A 22,003-nucleotide genomic window follows, 5' to 3' on the forward strand; every position below is an offset into this window, starting at 1 on the left:
GGCCGCGAGCTGGGGGAGGGAGGCGCGGGTACCGGGGGTCTGAAATGGAAAGAGGGGCTGGGTCCCAGAAAAAAGAAAGGGCCTGTGTGGAGGCCAGGTAGGGTGAGGGCAGGGACAGGAACTGACCCAGAGGCTCAGCAAGGCCAGATGAGGGTAGAGGATCAGGCTTTGTTCCCTCCAGCAGGGTGGGAGCAGTGGGCTGTTTAAGTGGGTTTATGACGTGGAGAATATTTGTAGGGGGGAAGAGCAGCGATCAGACGACAGGAAGATCGTGCAGCCACATGGGTAAGACTCCACTGTGGTGGGTCCCCAGGGGGTGCAGGCGAATTTGGGCTCAAGATCTAGGTAAGAGGGAGAAATGGCAGCCTCCAGGATCAGAGAGGGAGGTGAAGGAAAGAATCAGTGAGGGGTGATGCTAAGATCTGTAGTTTGAGCTGTACGCTCTGGGAGAAGAGCCCCACGATCCGAACTGGCCTTGTCACGTGGTCTGTGAAGTCTTCAGACCACTGGGGTGCGATTTCTGACCTCACTGGGGTGCGATTTCTGACCTCACTGGGGTGCGGTTTCTGACCTCACTGGGGTGGGTGCTCAAGGCAATGGGTGGCTTCCGGGAGACAGATGGAGCCAGCAGAGAGGTGGGTGCACGATCAGGCCGACTGAAGCTCAGCTCCCAGTTGTGAAGCTCTGCACCCAGAATGAGGGAGGGGACATTTCTGCTTTATGGTGCTCAGACTATTCCCGGGTCCCTTGCCTGGGGTTGGTTGTGAGGAGTCAAGCAGGGTTGAGCAGTGTCCGAGATCGCATTGAGCAAGGGGGCTGGGAGGTGCTGAGCCGTCTGGAGTTCTGCACGCTGCTCAGAGAGGGGCGAGGAGGTAAGACGGGCCAGAGAGCAGCGCCAGGCTCCGGCGGCCCAGCCAGGAAGAAGCAGCCTCCAGCTGGCGAGAAGGTGCCTGCTCCCAGGCTCGTGGCGCGGAGCAGGCTGACCGGTAAGGCAGGAGTCCTGTGAGGTGCCGCTGGACAGCGGCGCGTGAGGGTGAAGCACAAAGTCCCAAGTGTTAAGTGGGAGGCCGACTCCGGGCCCGTAGGCCGCGCCTATTCAGAGATGAGAGAGACGAGGCCTCAGAGGCTGGGAGCAACGTTCCCAGGAAGCAGCAGGAACCACCACTGGATTACAAATTGGTCTGTGATTTTTCTCCCGTTACCATGGAGACAGCAGGCTGAGCATCTTAGCGGCAGCAGGACGCAGCCAGATCGTTTAAAGCCGCAGATAATTCCTTCAGAGAGTCCTCCCTCCGCCTCCCCCCACCTCCGCCGCTCCTGCCCTCCCTGCCTCCTGGACACCCGTCCCCTCTTGCCCACCCTGTGCTTGGCTTTAGGGATGACGCCTGATCCCCACTCACCTAGACCAGGTTTCTCCTTGTCACTCATGCCAGGGCTTCTTGTTCACGCCTTCTCTGCTCTTGGCTCCCCCACCTGTAAAGCAGGAAGGAGAGGGCCTGGGCACCCCAGGCCCATGTCCAGCCCCAGCATGCCCTGGCTCGGCCATGGGTAGAACCTCCCTCCTGTGGAAGCTGCTGTTTCCCCAGGCTGCGGCACCCAGGGGTGCCCAGGTCGTGTCCTGGTTCACTTCTTCCCTCGCTCGAGTTTGCAGTCCTTCCCGAGCCTGCGCTGGCCAGCAGGGCGGATCTAGCCACAGGTGTCCACCAAGCCCTGGAAATGTGCCTCATGTTGAAATAGGGCTCACGATCTGTTGGGTCAAACAACATATGAGCGCTCATTGCCTGGCGCCTTTTCCTTTTAGGAAATGCTGATGATATGTGGCTTTATTGTATTTCCACTCAAAATGCAGCCGGCCAGCAGCTGTGACATGAGCAGCAATGGCAACAGGGCAGCTGAGGACAGAGCGGAGACTCCTGAGGAGTCCTCGGGGTTCCATTTGGAGGCGAGGAAAAGGCGCTGGAAAGGGAGTGCCTGGCCCCAGGGCACACGCAGGGGGTCCCCAGATCCCCCAGAGACTCCAGCGAAGAAACTGGCTACTTAAGGCAGAGACCCAAGGAGAAGTCAGAGCCGGGCGGGGTGGGCACAGCAGCAACTCGCAGCGGGGTCCAGGTTGGCAGCGCCAGCCAGTTACCACCAGGCCCAGGGCAGCTTCTGAGGCCGGGCCTAGCTGGGGAACAGCGCCCCTCCGCTGCCAGCCCCGGGGGCCTCTCTACCCCTTGCTGCCCCTCTCCGCCATCGCCACCACCCACTGGGCAGTGTCGCCCATCCCTGCCAGCCTCCGCAGCCAGTGTGCAGTGCTGTTTTAGTTGCTAGAAGCAGCCACCGCCTTGTAGGGCGTTTGACCTGGTCACGTGAGAGAATTCACCTAGCGGCACGGCCAGCTCATTGTCAAAGCTCAGCAAAGAACTGCTACTTAAGCAGGATTGCAGGGGTGGGGGGAGGGTAAGGCAGGGCAGCGGCTGATAGCACGGAGCCGGGCGATTGTGTGGCTGAGGACGCGTCACTCTCTGCGCCTCACTGCCAGCACGGGGTGGCCGTGACCATGCTGCCTGGCACATACCCACGAGGACAGGCACGTTTGCTGCCGAACGGCCAGGGCTGTGCCATGTCCCTGCCACGAAACCCGCACGGGCTGTCAGAAGTGAAACGCCAGGGCTGCCGCCGCCGGCACCACCAGCACGGACCCCAGGGAAGCAGCCAGCACTGCTGCCTTCTCCGCAGCAGTCTAGTTCCTCACTTCCCCTTCCTTGCCGCGGTGACAGCGGGTGGGCAGGGCAGTGGTCCTGCAGAGCGAGGGCACGCTTTCTCCTGGCTAAGCAGCGACGTCATGGGGGGCTTTGCGGCAGCCCCGGGCGGGCTGGGGAGAGCCCAAGGCACCGCGGCCTCCTCGCCCCTGGCACCACCCGCCTCTGGCCTCGGGCTCCTCGCCCTTTCACTCGGGCCGAGCCACCCACCCTGCCTTCCCGGCCACGCCGGGGCTCCTGCTTGGCCAGCGACTCCCTGGCCCTTCCCAGGGCCGCTCGGCCCCCTCGCCACCGCCGTGTAACCGGAGCTGCAGCCGGTGGAGCTGGTCCGGGCCGCCAGATCGCACAGGTATCAGCTGACCGCCTGTGTCCCGCTTTCCTTCACACGAGGCGCAGCTAACAATGGCCGACAGTCCTCACAGGGGGCCCGGGCCCCCCCAGGGAGAGGCCCCTGCGAGCTATCGGGCCACACGATCTCACCCCTTAAAAGGCCTGCCCTCTCTGCTGACATATCGCACAAACGGGGCCTTCACTCGCTGCCAGCGACCGTCTGCCGCCCTGGGAGTGCGGGCCGGAACCAGGGCCCCCGTGCCAGCCCGGCTCCCTCACGGCTCCCTCACTCCCTCCATGTGAACTGCCTCCCGATACACCTGACCATTCTTCTCCCCTCGGCCTGGATTACACCCCGTGAAAGCCCTTTGTTCCTCGGCCCTGGACGAAACCGGGCCTGGCACGGTGAGGGGCTGCCCAGCCCCTGCCAACACAGCCACCTGCCTGTGCCGGGTGGTGGTCGGCAGCGGCTTCGGCACCAGGCTGGCATCCCGGCCACTCCCTTTCCTAAGAAAAATCTTGGGCAAGTGGCTCCATTTCTTTTTGCCTTGTTCTACCTTAGCTGAAAAATGGGGCCATAATGAGGCCACCTAGTAGGTTAGTAAGCGACGGGAGAGGAAACAGGTATGCAGACTCTTCAGCAAATCTGCCATCACAGACACTTGACAGGCAGTAGGCGGTCACTGGAGAGGGAAGCACCCAGACAGGCCCTTTGGGCTGCAGGCTTGTGCAACCCTGTGTTACCTGCAAGGTGGAAGTAAGAATGGTGGTTGCTAGGAAGATTAAATGAAATACTCTGCGTTCAGCTCCAGGAGCAGTGTCCGGTCCCTGCAGGCACTCACTAAACAGTAATCAAGATCATCGACCGACCTGTAATTCCCAGCCCAGCACCCCGTCCTGGGACACCCCCACCCCCACAGGCCCGTACTCCGACAGTCGGACCGGCGGGCCAGGAAGGCACAGGCAGACCCGGCCGAGGGGATGGGCAGGATGCGGCCACGCTGCCTGGCCAGGCCCGGCTCCCGGAACCTCTGCTTCTGCTGCCCCGCGCCCCTCAAGCTGTCCAAACACGGGCCAGGCGCCCGAGGAGGACCCCCGAGGAACGGCCCTGGGAAAGGCTGGTGTCTGCGTGTGCGGCTGGAGGAAGTGGCCCTTGTTTGCTTTCCCGCAGCCCTGGGCGCTTCCTCCCTCTGCGTGTTTGCTTTGCTTTCCAGCAGCTGCCTGCTGTGGAGGGCTGGCCACCCGGTGGACCCAGGCCCTGGAGCCCTGGACCCCGCCAGGCCCGAAGAAGCGCTTGGAACAGCCCAGCCCCTGGCCGCAGCTCCCACCGTCGTCACCGGACCCTCGTACGGAAACGAATCGCAGAGCAGCCAGAAGCTGCCTCCGCCACACACCCACTTCGAGGGGGGCTCCCTCTCCGCGCCCCGTCCTGACCCTCCGGGCGCCCTGTGAGCCAGGCCCTCCCACCCCCCTTCCCCGGCCGGGAAACTGAGGCGTGGTGCTGGCAGGAGTGACCCACGTTCTCAGCGTTCGAATGACGTGGATTTGACCCCAGTAGCTCTGCTCCGGCGCCCTCTGCCCGGTGTGGTCCCCCGGAGCGTGAACACAGCGCCGGAGGCTGAGACTCACGAGATCAGAGCACTTTAAAGCAGAGTCGGGAATCCAGGAACCTGCTGACAGGTTCTCAGCAGTGTTACAGGGCCCTGGAATGAAACCAAAGACCCTATTCCCAGGCTCACTGCGTCGCATCCCAAGCGTTCTGCGTCCCCCATTCTGCTCAGCCCCTCCTAGGAGGTATTTCCTTGCCTGTTCCCAGCGTGGGGCTCTCATGCCGCCCCCAGACTGCCCATCCTTCTAGAAGCTCCCCTTCTCCCCTCCCCCAGCAGCTCCTCTCCCCCTTCCCTCCTGGCCTGTATAAATTAGCACTCTTGCCTCTGAACATCTGGCAACAACAGTGGCATGGATTCTACAAAGCTGTGCGTTTCTGTATGGATTTCACGGTATTGTCGGGGGGCGGGGGTGGGGGGCTTCATCCTCAAGCTGGGGGTTCAGCCAGAGGCTGTTCTAGTTCCCTCCGAAAGGAGAGAGCCCACAGGTGGCAGCTACAGAGGAACCTCGTCCAGATCTCAGGTTTGTACAAAAGTTTACACAAATAAAATCTGCTGTCAGGAACACATAAACGGGCCTCCGGGGCACCCCAAATCTTGCAGAAGGAACCCCCTCGGCAGCATCCTGGTGGGCGGTTGAGGGAAACCCTCTGAGTTCTTGCAGCCGATGAAAGCTCACGACACCCAGCGCTCGCCCAGGTTGAGCAGCGTCCTCCCACGGGCCACCGGCCCCTGACCGAGGGGGTCTGCTCCCCGTCAGAGGCAGCATATCTGGTCCAGAAACCCCACTTCCAGGAGAGCCCCACCGCAAGGCCACAGCAGCACAGAAAGAAAACGTCCGCGGGTCCTCGCGGCGATGTCTGCTGTCACGGTGAGAGCAAAGCGAGGCCTCTCCAGCGCCCACTGGTCAGAGCCCCAGCGGGCAGTCGGGCAGCTCTCCGGAAATGCCCTCCGCCGGGGGCTGGGAAGAGGCGGGTCGGCTGGCTCGTGTTCGCCACAGTCCGGCGTGAGCGGCTTCCTCCTTGGAATAAGGTTTGGGACGGGACCCTAGGGGGGCTGCCCATGTGATCCTGCTGTGAAAAATACAAGAGATGTGGTGATGGCACACGGGTGACTCAGTTATGGGAAACCCACTGGGATTAAAATTGAGATAAAAAAAAAAGTACAAAATGATGTAAAAATAAACTATTGTATTTATTTTTTAAAAAATAGGAGATGATGCCCTTGCTTTCTGGGCCATCGAGGCAACTGGGGAGAGAGACTGAGCTTGACGGGGGAGGGCTGGACCCCCCGCTCCCGCTGGGGCCGCTTGCGGAGGCTCTGGGCAGGCACCTGCCGCGCTGATGGAGAAGGAGGAGTCCGTCCTCCCGCACTGGTGAGGGTCCAGCTGCTCTGGGAGCCAAGCCCCGGCCTCTGGGCGGTGATGGCCTCAGGGTGGGTTTCCTGTGCCTCACAGGCTGCCCAGAGAGCGCCGGCAGGCAGCCCCAGGGCAGGAGGGTCCCGGCGCCAGCCTGCTCGGGCTCCCCTGGCAAGGTGGCTTTGGGGGAGGTGCGTGAGGAGGACTGTCCACCTGCTCCAGGCTCACCGGGCAGCAGCAGGAGGCGGCGCTGCTCTGCTGTGGGCAGGAGGCTCGGCTCTGGCCCCTCCTGCCCTCGGGAGCACCACACCTGGGGGCAGCCTTGGGGCACGCTTGCCCCAAGAGCCAGGCACCCCAGGTTAGACTTGCCCCGCGAGAGTGGGGTTCCAGGCTGCCCGTCCTTGCCACGACTGGCATGCTGCTGTCTAGATGCCACTGAAAGAATTTGCACAGGCCACATGAGCTGTGCTGGGAAGAAAAACAAGGCCGGGTCCAGGGTGGGGGCGGCAGCGGGCATGCTGTGGGGAGTGCCCAGAGGCCCAGAGGAGCTGACCTCTGACCCTCGAGGCACCTGCCCGCAGGGAGGGACCTGTGTGGACACCCCCAGGGCTGGGACCCTCATGATGGGTCAGCCCCAGCCCATGGTCTGAGCAGCCAGCAGCAGTGAGGGCTTCGGAGAGGGAGGCCAGCAGGCGCCCGAGTGTGGTCTCCGGAGCTGCACCGGATTCCAGTGGCGAAGAGAAGAGGCGAGTGATGAACACTGTAGGAAAGTAAGCGGGGCTGGGGGTGCACGTGGCGCCCCGGCAGGGGAGAGAGCAGGAAGCCCAGAGGACCTGTGGCCAGTGCAGGCTCCCGAGATGCTGGGGGAGCAGGGAGGTTGGCCGGGCAGGAGGCTCAGGAAAGGCTTCTCAGGTAGAGGGAAACTGGGCCAAGGATGTAAACAAACCATTTATAGAAGAGAAGACAGAAAGGCCTGGAAGCACATGAAGAGATGGGCAAACTCATTAGTAACCTGAGAAGTGCCAGCTTTCACTTCTCCTTGGTGGGACTGGCAGACCTGAAGGCTGGCTCCTGCCCAGGGCTGGCGTGGGCACGGGACAGAGCACCCGGTGAGCCGTGTGCTACAGAAAACAGCCCCTCACCCCGCTGAGGCTCTGCGGAGCAGCCCCTGGCCAGGTCACAGGTCAGTGTGTCTCCCCAAAGTCAGCAGTCCCCGGTGGGGTCACCCAGCGCCCACCACAGGGGCAGCTGCTGCAGGCCGCGTGGTCCAGCGGCACCTCGTCCTGCAAAATGGACTCTGCTGTGGCCAGAACCTGGGCGTGGCCACTCAGCAGCTGCTTCACTCAATGCCCTCAGGCTTCCTACCTGTGGCGTGGGCACAGGGAGACCCACATCCGGAGGCATTAATGAGTGTTTCTTTCCCTCTCCCCTGCTCCCCACTTCCCAGGTACAAGGAGGGAATGTCCCACTCCCAAGTTAAGTAAGGAAGGCCTCTTGGAGGAGGTGTGCTATCATGGAAAGTGATTCAGCAAAAGTTAAATCCAAATGGGGCTCTCACCCCAGCCACAAGGCTTCACTGAATGCCCATCCTGCTGGGGGCCTCTGACTCCCCCATTGTGCAAAGAGGAGCTGGACCAGCTGGTACAGGTGAACAGAAACTCTGTGACCCCAGCAGTGTCACCTGGTTGGGGCAGGAGCTCTGGGTGCTCTTTAGTGCAGCCTGTGGGGGAAGTTGGGGAGAGAGGTGGGAGCTGCAGGAATTCAGCCGCACACTAACTAGTGGGGGTGTGCAGGGCCCAATGAGACCCCACCCTTCTCTAACCAGCAGACTCTCCCCCAACTACCCACCTTAGCAAAGATACTTAGGGGCCCTCAGCCTGGGCCCCAATATAATAGACAGGCCAGGCATCGAGGGGCAAGTCTTCCTGGGGTGGCCAGCTGGCAAGTAGGATGGAGTGGGGAGACCTGCCGGAGTCAGGGACCAGAACTACCTCTTGTGGGCTCACTTGTGAAGAGTCCAGGAGCTGGAGCGAGATCGCCGGGTTGAGGCCTGCCCCTCTCCCTGCCTCAGCCGTCTGGGCAAGTGTCTCACTTGCTGCACCTCCAGGGACATAGCAGGGTCTGGTCACTAGGGCGGGGCCATAAGATGGGCCTTGGGAAGTGGGAAGCAGAGCACCCTGGGAAGCCACTGCCATTGTTATTCTCGCAGGCCCAGCCTCTCCAGAGCAAAGGGGACGAGCCCTCTAGTAACCCGCAGCTGCAGCCTCTGACTCGCCAGTACAGGCAGTCAGGAGAGGCTATGTTATGCTGCAGTAACAAAAGGCCCAAATCCCTGTGACTTCATGCAACAAAGGTTGCTCCCTCTCTCCAGCGCCATGTCCACCATGGTCAGATGTGTCTGCTCTCACGCGTCAGGCAGATGAGCAGCGGCTGTCAGGAACACCCCCGTCACTGCCGCTGCTCTGAGCGCCAGCCAGGAGGTGAGGGCATCCTTTCCCTTCCAGTCAGCTGGCCGACGCCGTGCATGGCTACCCCAAAGGGAAGAGGCGCTGGAGCTGCGGTGCCGGGGGCTGATGCCGGCCAGCCCACCCGACCCTCTTCGTTGCTATCAGTGTCACTGTTACTATTTGGAATAGGCGGCTGCTCTTAATGTTGCTGTCGTTTATTTTAAACATGAGACGCGAAGCGTGGGCCCAGGACCACAGAGCAGTTGCAGCAGGACAGCTGCTCGCTCAGCCAAGTGTTTCTGGTGCCAGGGTGTGTCCTGGGCTCTGAGGAAGTTACCTGAAGCAAAGGAGCCAGAGAGTTCTGTACTTGAACGAGCTTTTTTCCCTGGTGGTGGGAACACAGACATTAAACTACCAACACCCGATAATGGGATGATACCGAAAGGGTGAAGGTAAAATGATGGTGTGTGTGTAGGTATGTGTGTGTGTGTGTCGGGGGGGGCTGGGGGTGTGGGGATGCTGTGGGGGGTGCACACAGCTCCAATACCACAACTATGTTCTTTCCACCAAAAAGAAAGCCAAAGCCTGGCACTTCAGGCAGACCTAGACTCACACCTGCCTTCGCCCCTGTGCAGGTGGGGACTTGACCTTATCTAAATTATATCTCCTCCCCCAAAAGTCCGCCCATCGCTTTTATTTAAACGGAGGATTATTTTGAAAGTTCTCTAAGTACTACCAAAAAATCACCTTTGCCATTGCCCCAGGGAGCCCCCACTTCTGGGGCCCTCCGCTCCCTAGCGTCCACCCAAGCTCTGGTGCCCTTTCCCTCCTAAAGAACCCTAAAGAACCCCTATTAATGTCCGTAATGTTTGTTGGCTGGTAGCGACTTCTTGCAGCTCTTATGTGCCTAAAAGGTGACACGGTTTGTCTTATTTTCTCTGCATCGGTGGTTTTGAGCTGTGTGACTGCGTTGTACCTGCTGTTAGGAATCTGTACTCGAGCTGCGGGCTTGTTGAGCTCTGCGTCTGTGGGGTCAGAGTTTTCATTACGTCTGGAAAGTTCTCGGCCATTATTTCATTAAATATTTTTCTGTCCCTCTCCCTGCTTTTCCTTCCCGATCCCCTGTATGTCACGCAGCTCAAAGTGGCCCACAGCACGTTACATTTTGCTCCGTGTTTCTCTGTTTCATGTTGAAAATTTCTATAACCGAGTCTCCAAGTTACTAATCTCTTCTCACGTAGCGTCTAATCTGCTGTTATATTTCTGCAGTGTGTTCTTCACCTCAGAGCTTTCCGTTTTCATCACTAGAAGGCCCTTTTTGTATTTTCTGCATCTCGACTCACTTCTGAACCCGAGGCTCCCGTCTTCATGCCCTCCTTTGCTCAGTGTGTGTCTGTGTCAGTTCTGGAATGGCTGGTTTTCCTTTTCACCGTGGGTGGCGTTCTCCAGCCTGTCTGTCTGTCTAGGGATCACCCTATTCACATCCCCTGAGGCGACCTGACTTCCTCTGCCTCTGGACATGCCCCTTCCGCTGCCTCTGGCGCAGAGGGCTGCTCTCTGCGGCCTGCTCTGACCTCTCTGGCTCCTAGCAGGGCACAGCTGGGGAGCTGCCACTTGGCAGCAGGAGCTGGACTTGCCACATCTCCTAGGGTTCCCCTACCACAGTGACACCTGTTATATAGATGGGGAAACTGAGGCTGTGTACGAGGACAAGCCACTTAGTACTTAACTGGCCAGGCCACTGCGTCCTGAAACACAGGGCCGCTTGCCACTGGAACATCTGCCCCACACAGCCTTCAGCCCACCTGCAGGTCCTCTTCTCCCAGGGCAGCTGCCAGCACACCTGGATGGTGCAGGGAGGCGGCTCTGGCAGACGCTGCCGCGGCTGTCTCTGGAAGGCAGCCAGAGCCTCACATCCACGAGGGATGTGGTGGGCTCAGCAGTGAATGTGCAGTTGCCTTTTTTCACTTAATATATAATTACTTCCTTGAATACGATCCTTTCTCCGACAGCCTGGCCCCTTCACTGCTGTTACACGTTTTTTCTTTGACCTCTAAAAGGATGATCGATTGATGTGGTTAAGCACCAACTATAGGTAGAGAAGACACAGGGGGACAGGAGCTCTCGCTAAGTGGATTGACAACTCAGATTGCAGTAACCGCTTGGGGTTCTCCTTGCACCGATACCCCCCACATACTGGGGTTCTCTCTCAGTGAGCAGGTGCCAAGCACCACTGTGGCAGTGAAAGTCTCTCTGGCCTCCAGGAAGGCAGGTAGTTTGTCTGGGGCCCCAGGGCACAAGTGCATCTTGAGGGTGTGGCCCAGGTCCCCGTGAGGTAGTCCGTGTATCTCTCAGGGCCTTGATGGGAGTCTGTCGGGGCTCTGGACACATGTCCATTTGCACTTGCCACGTGTCTAGTCTCCCCCTTGACTGTGTGGGGTCCTGGGTGCCCCCTGCTTAGTGCCCACGTGTGACAGAGGATCTGTTGTGTGCAGGAGCATTTGAGGGACGCTGTCTGGGGCAGAGGCGGCTCATCATGTTGGGGGCTGAGCCTGTGGTGGTGGCTGCAGGGCTCGCCTGTTGTTTCGAGCACATTCTTCAGAGGCCAGGACTGTCGTGGCAACTAGCAGCCACCTTGTCAATGGACCAGATGTGACCCTATCAAGATGTGCTTGATCTGTCTCTGCACCCCGCGGCCCCGAGCAAGCAGCAGCCCATGGGACAGGCCTGCATGCCCTCATTTAATAAAAGCACCAAGAACCCAATAAGTAACCAGTGGATAGATCTGCTTAATCTTCTGTGTTTGTTTTTTGAATAAGGTATAAGGAGGGGAGGAGAGGAAGGAGATCAGAAGGTGATGTTTTAAGTAATACCAAGAGCTGAAACCTAGTTCTCTGTGGAGCTGAGGTGTATTAAAGGTCAGAACAAATCCCTAACACATAACCTCAAATGAGCAGGCTCTGATCTTGCCCACCCCCTTGGCTCAAAATGTCCACCTGAACTGCCCGTCGCCCCAGCCTGGGTCCAGCGGGGGCCTGGTATTCCGGAAATGGGCTCCAGATCTGCGTTCATTCTTATTTCATAAGTGTTTATGAACCCCAACTGTGCCCTGGGCCCAGGGAGCCAGTGGCAGCCCAGACAAAATGCTGCACTCAGGAAATTTCATGAACACCCAAACCTAACATGCCCATGGCCTTCCAGTGTGCCCAGCACCGGGCCCTGCAGTCACAGAGAGGGTAAGTTGCTTGTCCTAAACCACATAAACGATGGTAGCAGAGGCAGACTGGAACACACGACATCTGGCTAACAGAGTGAGAAGTATATAGTGGTGAGTATGTCGAACCTAGTGGTGAGTATTTTGTGCCTAGTGGTCAGTATGTGGTACAGAGTGGTAAGTACCACACGTGGACAAAAACAGTGGACAAGAGATACTGGAACCAGGCTGTGGGCTTGGTGTTGACCTTTGTGTCACATCAACCAGAGAGAACAGAGGGGAAAATCAGAGGCAAAGGCCCAGTGGTCGTCCACACCTGGCATGTTGGATGAACAGAAGCAAGACCACGGCGCTCTGCGGTGACCCACGCGTTCCCAAATCCCAGTGGCTTCCCAGCGGACACATACTTTTCCAATGGCAACTGACCAGCAGGCGGCTCTCCACATGGCCTCCCAGGGGCCCAGGGCCCTTCCTTCTGTGTCTGCGGTCCACCACCACTCCAGGCCACCGGAAGGGGAGGAGCGTGGCACGTGCTGGCGGGGGCAGGGAAGCGGAACGGATCATCCCTACTGTGTGCTCCAGAGCCCAGTCAAACCCTCTCCCAGTGGCAAGGGAGGCGGGGAAGGTGGTCTAGCAGCTGCCCTGGAAGAAGAGGACCTGGCGGGGCAGGAAGGTAGCCAGCGGCAGGCACAGCAGGGCTGGCCGCGTGCAGACAAGGTTCAGGTAGATGTTGGGAGGACCCTGCAGGCTCTGCTGGTGGCTGGGGACCCAGGAAGCCCGACTGACTCCACCACATCTGTCATGTGGTGGACAGAGGTGACCACAGGGGGTTCTGGGAAGCTCCTCAAGAGAGTGGCTGTGTCCTGCCACGCAGTCAGGGCTACACTCCCCCTCTCAGGACGGCAGTCCCTGCTCAGGGAGAGAGGCGCTGGCCCCAAGCCCACGCGTGTGACTGTGCAGCTCCCTCACTGGCAGCCCCCCCCCCCCGATGTCCTGAGGTGGGCTGGCGCGGCCAGGAGAACACAGCAAAACTGACAGCACCAATGTTGAGCCTGGGCCTCAAAAGCTTTGTGGCCTCTGCCCCTACTTCTGGAGTCCGCCTGTGACGTGGCTGCTTGTGCAGGGTGAGCTCGCGTGGGAGAGGGCCCAGTCGTCCGAGCAGGAGCTGTCCTAGGCCAGCCTACAGGGAGCGGACCCCAAACCACGAGAGGCAGCCTACCAAGCTCGGGGGGCCCTCCTGGCCCGACAGCTGGCTGGGCTGGTGTAGGGCTTCCCCGGCAGACACATGCCAGAGTCTGCTCTTCCCTCTGCCGGACTTGCTGCGTGGCTGTGCCAAGCCCAGCCCCTCTCTGAACCTCAGTTTCTCCACCTCTCAATGAAGGGACGTGGGCGTCACTCTCATGGTGCGTCAGGGTCGCAAGAGTGGGTGACTTCACTCCAGAGCCCAGTCGTTCCGTCCTTGAAAGGGGCAGAGGGCCTGGCCTGTGGGGGGGCCCGTTCCTGCCAGGCGGCCCTGGGCCCTCCTGCAGTCCTGTCCCCTCCTGGGCCCCCACGTGGACCTGGACCGTTCTCATTTTTTGGTCCAACTCCTTAAGGCCTTTTTAATGCCCATTTTGTTGAAAAGCCACTTTTGGAAAAAAGCCAAAGGCTCAGCTCTGCCTGACACAGCCACTTATTACCACGAGCGACGCTGGAAGAGTCTTGCATGGAAGGACAGCGAGAACAGCAGCAGCACCAGTGTTCGGTCCCCACCATTGTTCTGAAGCTCAGAGCTCCCCGCGATTGTCACCAGAAGGCCCCTCACAACAGTCCTGGAGATGGAGAAACTGAGGCTCAGCATGGCTGAGCAGGGTGACCCAGAAGGCGGGCAGGTCCGAGGGTGGGGCAGCCCAGCTGCCATCTTCTCACACTCGGCCCCTCCAGTAAGGGAGACGCCTTACAGTCAGGGACAGTCAGGGTAGAGGTGGGGGGCCACTTTGCTCATTTCGTGTCTGTGTAATTAACACCAGTCGGCCATCTGGGGAGACGGGGGAGACTCCCCAATTCCCAGTCGACTTAGGCTTATGCAGAGGGACTGCAGGTTGGGGGGTTTCACTGTCCATGGCGGGCGCTGTTGGTTTCCAGGCCGTGTCCACTGTGCAGTGGGGGGCTTTAGGAAACCCCTGTCCACTCTCTCCGCCCTACCCATCTGCCATCCGCACACCCTCCCGTCCGCCCACCTTCCACGTACCGTCCACTGAGTGCTCCGTCCTTCTGTCCACGCACGACTCACTCATCTACCTGTCTACCTGTCACCCAGCCGCCCAGTCATGCCCTCACTCACTCACCCAAAATCTACCCTTCCAGCAACAACCGTCTCTCCACCTGCCCACCCATCACCATCCACCCATCAACACATACGGACATAACCCACCACCACAGAAACCCAAGTAAAGCAAAAGAAAAGATCTAAGGGAAGAAATCGACCACTGTCCAGCCATTTTATTTGCGGATGCTCTGACCACGTCCATTGCCGGCGCCGGGCCTGACAGAGCAGTGGCCCTGCACTGCGTCACCAGTGCCTCTGCGCAGGGCCCCAGTGCCACCGCCTGGCTGTGCAACACGACCCCCAAAGGCCCCGCAGTTTGCCTCCTACCGCAATCCCTCCCCGACAGCAGAAACCGGGGGACCAGCAGGCGCACACCACCCCAACCTCTCCAGCGCATGGGGGAGACAGCCAAACCCCGCAGGACACGCACGAGCACAGGGAACGCCTGAGCACCCAGGGGCACTGGAAGGTGCGGAATTCCACGACGGCCCCAGGACCCCAAAGCCTCAGTCTCTCTCTTGCTCTCACGCACTCACCCGCACACTCGCACACACGAGAAGGCAACGGACACAGTTCAGCACGCTCACAGCCTCCCGGAGGAGCTTTCCAGATGGAGAGGTAGCTGCACCCAGACATGGTGCCCGCCCCTCTGCCAGGCCCGTGACACCAGAAGCCCAGGGGGGCCCTGCTGCTCGGGGGCCCCTCGCCCCTGCTCTCCTGGCCCATCGCTGAGGCCTGGGCCTCACCTCCTGGGACACGTGGCAACGGCAGGGGCTCCCTGGTGAGGCGCGGGGCCCCCGAGGTAGCCTGCACTGGGCAGTGACGACCGAGTCCGGGACTGCTCACGAGGCGGGGGCGCCCCCCACCCCCACCCTCACCCCCACAGCTGCGCAGTTCCGCAGTTCCACACGCGCTCACCACTCAGTGGCTCGAAAGACCCCCCGCGCTCCAGAGGCCCAGGCTGGGGACCTGACTCGCGCCCCAGCGATGCCAGCGACGTCACAGGCCGCATCCAGAGGCTGCTCGGCCCTGCTGGCAAACGGAACTTGAGAGCCGAGCAGGGTGAGTCCCGCGGGCCTGACGCCGCGCCTGGGCCTCGCCCTTCCTCACCCCACAGACGCCCCGAGTGAAGAGGCAGGGGCCATGGCACGATATAGGCAGACTCCATATAAATAAAATATTCCTATAAAAATAGTCTCTTACAAAATACTCTCTCTTATCCAGTGGCTCGCTTTCCAAAAGATGGAAACTGCTGGGCGTTTTATTATCATCTTTCCTCTCTCCACGCCAAACTGGATTTTTCTACAGGTGACGTTTGAGGTGGGGAGAGTCAAGGGAGAGGCACGTTGTTCTGGAAAACATCTCCAAATCTGGACCAGCTTCAACTTCTGGATAAGTAGCAGCAAACAGCAAAAACTGGTAAATGGATGTGTGCGCATATATATATATATATATATATATATATATCTGTGTGTGTATATATATATATATATATATATATATATATAGCTAGTTACGTCGCGAGGACGTCTGTTCTTGTACTTAAACAGCGGCACTGCGAGGGGGTGCTTGCGAAATCAACTAGTAGACGTAGCTGCAGAAAGAATAATTATGTACAGTTCTACTTGGCTCCTGGTCCTAGCGGCAAAATCATCCTGCAAGGAAAGCAAGTGGTCCACTTTGATTGCAGAAAACGGATCCCGACGAGGTGAGAGGATTCTTTTTAATTAAATAAATTAATATTATTTTTATCAGAATAAATTGTTAAATATTGCTATGATGAGGCCCAAGGGTCCAGAGTTCCTGCTGAGAACGCTCTGCCCCCGAGGGGGGCCGCCGGGGTGCCCGGGGGTGGGAGAGAGGCGCGGGGGGCTCTGGGGCGCTCCTGCCCGCCGAGGAGCCCCCCACCCCGCAGGAGAGGCGGGCTCAGGGCTCCTCCCTGCGTCCTCGGCCGCCCGGGGCAGGCGCGGCCGCCGGCGGGCTCACTTGCAGGTGTACACCTCGGTGCGCTCGCTGCAGGTGTTGCATTTGACGTAGCAGCACCAGTGGAACTTGCAGTTGCATTGCCACACGCGGGCATACTGGTGGGTGTTGTAGCCGCGGCCGCAGCACATGAGGTCACAGCCGCTGGCCTGGGGCGCCGTCTTGTTGCAGGCACGGCCCTGCGTGCCCACGCTGCCCGTCACCGGGTCCTCCTCGCAGTAGTTGGGGGACTTCTCGATGTAGACCAGCTCCGTGTCCATGGGCTTGCGGTAGGACAGCGGCTTCTTGATCTTCAGGAAGGTGGGCCGCTTGTTGCGGCTGGCCCGCACGGGCTCCACGTGAACCGCCTCATTGTACTTGTCCTTGAGCACGTAGCCCAGCTCCCGGAACTGGGGCAGCGTGGTCCAGCAGGTCTTGGTGGTGCAGGAGCCCGACACGCCGTGGCACTTGCACTCCAGCTTCATGTTCTCCTCCAGGATCTGCAGGGGCGGGCGGGGAAGAGCACACACGTGTCACTGCACTTGAAGGCCCGGTGCGGTCCCCAGCCTGGCCCGCCCCGGCCCCTGCTAGCCCAGCCCAGCGTGCTCCTCCGTCTTTTCGCAGGAAGGGCAGACCTGGGGTGAAATCCCTCGCACCTCCAGCTGCAGGCTGTGCCTTCCGCCTGCAGGTCGCTTGCCCCCCTGCCTCCTGCCCTCCTGTGGGCTTCTTTGGTGGACACTTAAGTTAGTTCACAACACATATACGTTCTCTTTGGCCTGCGCAAGCTTAAAATTATTTTTGAGCCAACATTGAAAAACCAGGAGACGTTAAAAGGCAGACTTCTGGGGATGGATTTAGTTAGAAACAGAAAGGCCATCCAGGCAACTCACTCCACCGTGATATTCAAGTCGCTGGGTGTTGACTTACTGGCATACAGCCAAAAATGCCAGCATGGCAGACCTGCTATGTCGTGGCTCCCCACAATTCTACCAGCATTATCACCTGGAAAAAATACCTGGAACTGCACCGGCATCCCATCGCAGGTGGGGATCCCGCAACTTGCCACAGTCCTCACCATTCCCTATTGCCTCCCCGAACTCAAGCTCTGACTTCTCAGAGGTCTCCTGCGATGGTAATCTATAACGCCTGCCTGGCCTTGTGGGGCAGCTGAGTCTAAGAAGCCTGGCTCTGCTTTCCCCTTCCCTGGCAGTTCTGCCTGGACACCCAGGCTAGACAGTGCAACCCTTCTCTTGAGTTTCCTTACTCCTGGCATTTCCATTACCAGAGTATGAGAGGAGGCATTTAGTGATAAAAAGCACAGACTCTGGACCCTGGATTTAAATCTCTGCTCTATCACGAACATGTTGCATGTTTTGAGCCAACATTGAAAAATCAGGAGACTTTAAAAGGCAGACTTCTGGGGATGGATTTAGTTAGAAACAGAAAGGCCATCCAGGCAAGAGCAACTTTCTTTAGGCCTCTTTGCTGCAGAGTATAATGCAGATAGCAAGCGACACCCAGGGGCATTTCTGGGTTTTCTGGCATTTCTAGCAATGTTCTGTTTCTTGATATGGGTGCTTACTAATTATTCTTTTGAATCAACATAGCTAGTTGGTGTTCTTGTTTTGCACCTAAACTGCACCTCGCAATTTATAAAAATGTGGATACCGTGACCGATAAGCAAATGAGAAGATGCTGAGCTCAAACGTATGAGACAAACGCAAGTTCGAGCCCCGGAGAGACGCCCTTCACCCCACTCGGGCGGCTAACGCAACAGAAACACAGATTAAGAGTTGGCGAGCATATGGAGACACGGGACCATCGTCCACGCTGGTGGGAAGGTAAAATGGTGGGACCGGGTGGAAAACAGTCTGGCAGTTCCCCAAAACGTGAAAAACAAATGATCCAGCCCTACAGCCTGAGCGTGTGTATGTATCCCCTGCTCCCCAATTCACGTGTTGAAATCCTAACCCCCAAAGGCGAGCGTGTCAGTTAAGTTGGGCCAAGGAGGTTTGAAAGTCAGGAGGGTCGCGCCCACATGAATGGGACTTGTGCTTTACAAAGAGACTCCACAGAGACCCCTTTGAGGACACAGTGAGACGGAACAGGCTTGAACCAGGGAGCTGAATGTCATTTATAAAGCTGCACTTTATTCCCACAGCCTTTCTCTGCCCCGAAGAAATAAAAACACACGTGCGCATAAAGATTAGTAAATGAATGCTCATGGCAGCAGGCTTTACAACCACCTCCAAGGGGAGACGACCCCAAGGTCCATCAACGCGTGAACAGCCTAGGTGCGGTCCCCCCACACGAGGGTGCCGCTCAGACAGGACAAGGAACGAAGCGCTGGCCCCTGCTTCAGCCTGAACCGACCCTGAGAGCAATGCCGAGTGACAGAAGCCAGTCACCAAGTCCTCATGCTGCAGATGGCACTTAAACGCCATGTCTAAGAAAGGAGAGGTCTAGCGTTGCAGCTATAAGAGGTGGTGTGCTGGTGAGCCATGGCCAAGGAGAGACAAACATATAAACAAAGCCCTGTTTTGCAGTATTTGCCAGTTTCTGTGGATAAGTGCTCCCACCATGGCTGATTTGATGCCACCAGTGATAAAACCATACACTGGCCGATCCCTGGATGTTTAATAAAGGGTCTTGCGAGCTGAAAGGCGCCAGCTCCCCACTGGACTGGCGTGGGGTGGGCACGCAGCTTCCAGTCTGGAAGGTGCCTGGGCCAGAGAGGGCAGGGGTAAGTCTGCCGGACACCCCACCAGGGACCCCTGGGCCAGCGCACCCCGACTTCTGCCCCGTCTTGCTCCTCCCTTCTCCCAGCACTCATCCCTGACAGGCAGCTTGAACCAGAACCTCCAGCTCCACCTGCAGCTCGGAGGACCCTCACCATGACACTCCCCGGGGCAGGGATTCCTAAGGGCCCAGCCTGGAAGAGGTGCTGACCAGTTGTAAGGGGGCAGAAAGGCCTAGCGTGTGCCTGCTCATTTGCACAGCCAGCCTTGCTCGGCCATTCGGCACGCAGCACCCACTGTGCGCCCGGCGGCACCGCTTCCCGGAGCCCTGAGAGGACCACGGCACACGCAGGGCCCTGCAGGCCCGTGCCGGCAGCCAGCGTCGAGCGAATGACCCCCCAGTCTGCAGGTAAACTGGCGAGGGCTAAGAAGGGCGCAGGACGGAGAACAAAGGACACCTGTGCGGAGCAGCTCGGGAAGGCTCGTCCCTCCAGGAAGGCCAGCGCCATGCCAGGACCAGACAGCAGGGAGAGAAGCTAGAGCCAGCCGGACGTGGGGGTGGGGTAAAGGCGCCCCCGTCTGGGGAAGAGCACACGCAAGGCCCAGAGGTGTGGGGGGCGGGGTGCCCTGCCCAGGAGAGGACAGGAGGAGGCAGGTGTGGTGGGGCGGGGCGGAAGGAGGGGAGCAGGGGGGCGTCTGGACCACCCTCGAGCCAAGGCGCTACTGAGGGCACATGTGGGTACAGTGACAAGGTCCGAACGGCACCATCAAGGCCACTCTGGAGAGAGTGGACATGAGGTCGGAGAAGGCGAGTGGCAGGATGGGGCCTGGGGCGAGGGTGCCCCCTCACCCAGGCTAGATGTGGTGGTGTCCCTGGCAGAGATGGGGGTGGCAGAGGGAGAGGAGGAGCTAAATCAACAATGCTTGGGGGCGGACGCTCTGTGGGAGGGTTCTGGGGCCACGGGTGACTCGCGGGCCGAGGGAGCAGAGCTCCAGGCCAGAGACAAGGAGCCAGAAGGCCCGGGCTTGGGGAAGTGTGCAGCGAGCGCACAGTGAGGACACTCGGCCGAGCGTGGCCGGGGGCAGGGAGCATCTGCAGCAGAAGGGTCGCTGGCCCCAGTCAGCTCTGGCGCCCACAGGGATGACGTGCACAGGTCAGTCACTTAGACACACCGAAACGTGGTTGAAGCCGGTCAGGAGTGGAGACAATCCCTGTGGTTTCTGGTAATAAAAACAAGTTGACTGCAGAAGCAAAAGATGGGAGAGAAAAGGAAAGAAAGACTGAAACTTTCGATGACTCCAAGTTCCGTCTGAACCAAGAGGCTGCTGAGAAGCCAGGCACCTGAGGCCACACTAACGGAGGCCCGGCGCCCACAGGGAGGGCGGAGATTACCGTGTGGCTTCAGAACTGGGCTACATTCCAGCGATGGACAGAAACAGACAGATCACGGGTACAGGGGGTCGGAGCTGCCCAGCCCAGCGAAGGCACTTCCTGAGGTCCTGGCCTGTCCCAGGTCAGGGTGAGGGGCAGGAACTCTCTGTCCAGATAGCAAAACTGGCACCCACTAGAGGGGAGTCACAGGGCAGCAGAACCCCACTCAGCAGGAGACCAGCCTGCCCCACCAGGCTGAGCAGAACTGAGGGGGCTGCCCGGAGGCGATGAGCTGTCCAGCCTGGGAGAGTGCGAGCCCAGCCGCAGCCAGGTTTGCGAGGGGGATTCCTGTACCAGGTGGGCGGGGCTGCTCACCAGCTCTTCTCTGTTCCCCAACCCGGCCCCAAACCTGTCTGGAGCAGCAGGAAGGATTTTCCGCACCGCTGGAGGGAGAAAAATCAATCTTTTCTGACAGGTCCCCCAGGAAGTGCCAACAAAGTACCAGGTGCTGCCCAGAGTCCAGAATTACCCCAGGCAGGTAACTCTGGGGTTCTTGGGCCTGGGAGGGGCCTCGGGAGAAACTTGGCTCCAGAAAAACCCTTGATTCATAGCACCAAATAGATACTATCGATGTCGGCCTCCTGGCCTCCCAGACTCGGGTGTGTGCAAGGGTCCAGGAGCAAACTTCCTGGAGGAGGAAGGGGTTCCAGGAGGAGGGGTCAGACAGTGACCTCTGACTCCCACACAGCCCACGTCACGTGGCAACCCTGTGACCAGAGCCTTCCCCCCCCCATGGCATGCTGAGGTCCGTCTCATTTTTAAGACAAAAGCGCCTCCCCCTACCCACGGGGAGCCCCCGGGTCGAGCGGATGGAGGATGGATTATCGCTCGCGCCTGGCGCCAGCTGGACCTTGGGCCAGGACCACCTAGTTCCAGGAACCAGCGACTCCCCTTTGTTTTTAAGCCAGCTGGGGTGGGCTATGCCCTCACAGCCTGAAATGCCCTGGCTGTGGCCACACGGCCCCGTCGGTGCTGTGGCGGTGGCTTGGGGGGGGGGGTGTCCCCATCTGTCCTGACTTCCTGAGTTTCAAGTCACAACCGCGGGGTGAGGATTTTGGGGCCCAAGGACCAGGTGACTTGGAAGCACCTTGGGGAGCCGTGACCTGAGAGCTGGAGTCCAGCTTTGGGTTAGCTGGACCCTGCTGCTTCCTTGCTCTCGCCCCGAGAAGGGTCAGTTCGGAGGAGCCGGCTGCACCCCAGCTGATGAGCGCTGACCCGGGTGATCGGCTCAGTCTCCGTGTGGCAACAGGCGGCCGACAATCTGGGTTCACGTCCTGCATCTGGTCTCCACATGCCCACGAGGGCAGGCGTGGCCAAGGGGAGGTTAGACTGCCCGAGTGGCTCCCACCTTCATCCTCGCGGCCCGCCAGACCTGACCACAGGGGCTCAAAGTGCCCGGCCCTGCCTGAGCGAAAGACAGGCCTGAGGTGATGCTCTCCCGGCTTTGGTGCTGCGGTGTGAGACCCGGCTCGAGAGCCCAGGCAGCCGCCTGAAGACTAAAGGGCGGCCCTCCCTGGTGGCGCATCGGGGTAGGACACAGCACTGCAAGCTGGCCGCAGACACCTCAGTGCCAGTTCGATCCCCACCCCGGAGCTGACCCACAGGGCGCGGCAGACCTCTCCTGACCGCCCGCTGCTCCCCTCAGCAGTGCGCTCGGTCGACCTGCCTGTTCTGCTCCCCGCTCTGTCTCTGGTGACTCCTCTCACCACCTCTGGCCTGTACCCAGTTCTGTATGCATAAATACAGAACTTTTAATTTTTTTTTTTAAGAAAAAAAGACTAAAAGGTTCGAGAAGCAGAGGTGGATAAGGTGAGACGGTAAGCGTATGGGAAGGATGGACACTGTTCAGAGCCCCCCCCGCCCC

General features: G+C 59.4%; 1 protein-coding gene across 1 annotated transcript in view; it reads right to left on the reverse strand.

Annotated features, from left to right (window-relative positions):
• Window positions 1-15,503: 15,503 nt before the first annotated feature.
• The window catches only part of WNT7A (wingless-type MMTV integration site family, member 7A), a 46,600-nt gene continuing 40,100 nt past the window's right edge, over window positions 15,504-22,003 (reverse strand). The window contains exon 4 of the mRNA XM_004692348.2: window positions 15,504-16,469. Coding sequence (XP_004692405.1) covers window positions 15,990-16,469 — 480 coding nt within the window. The 3' untranslated portion in view covers window positions 15,504-15,989. The remainder of the gene's footprint in view (window positions 16,470-22,003) is intronic.

Source organism: Condylura cristata, unplaced genomic scaffold (genome assembly GCF_000260355.1).
Source record: "Condylura cristata isolate star-nosed mole 26May11 unplaced genomic scaffold, ConCri1.0 scaffold00033, whole genome shotgun sequence".
NCBI lineage: Eukaryota > Metazoa > Chordata > Mammalia > Eulipotyphla > Talpidae > Condylura > Condylura cristata.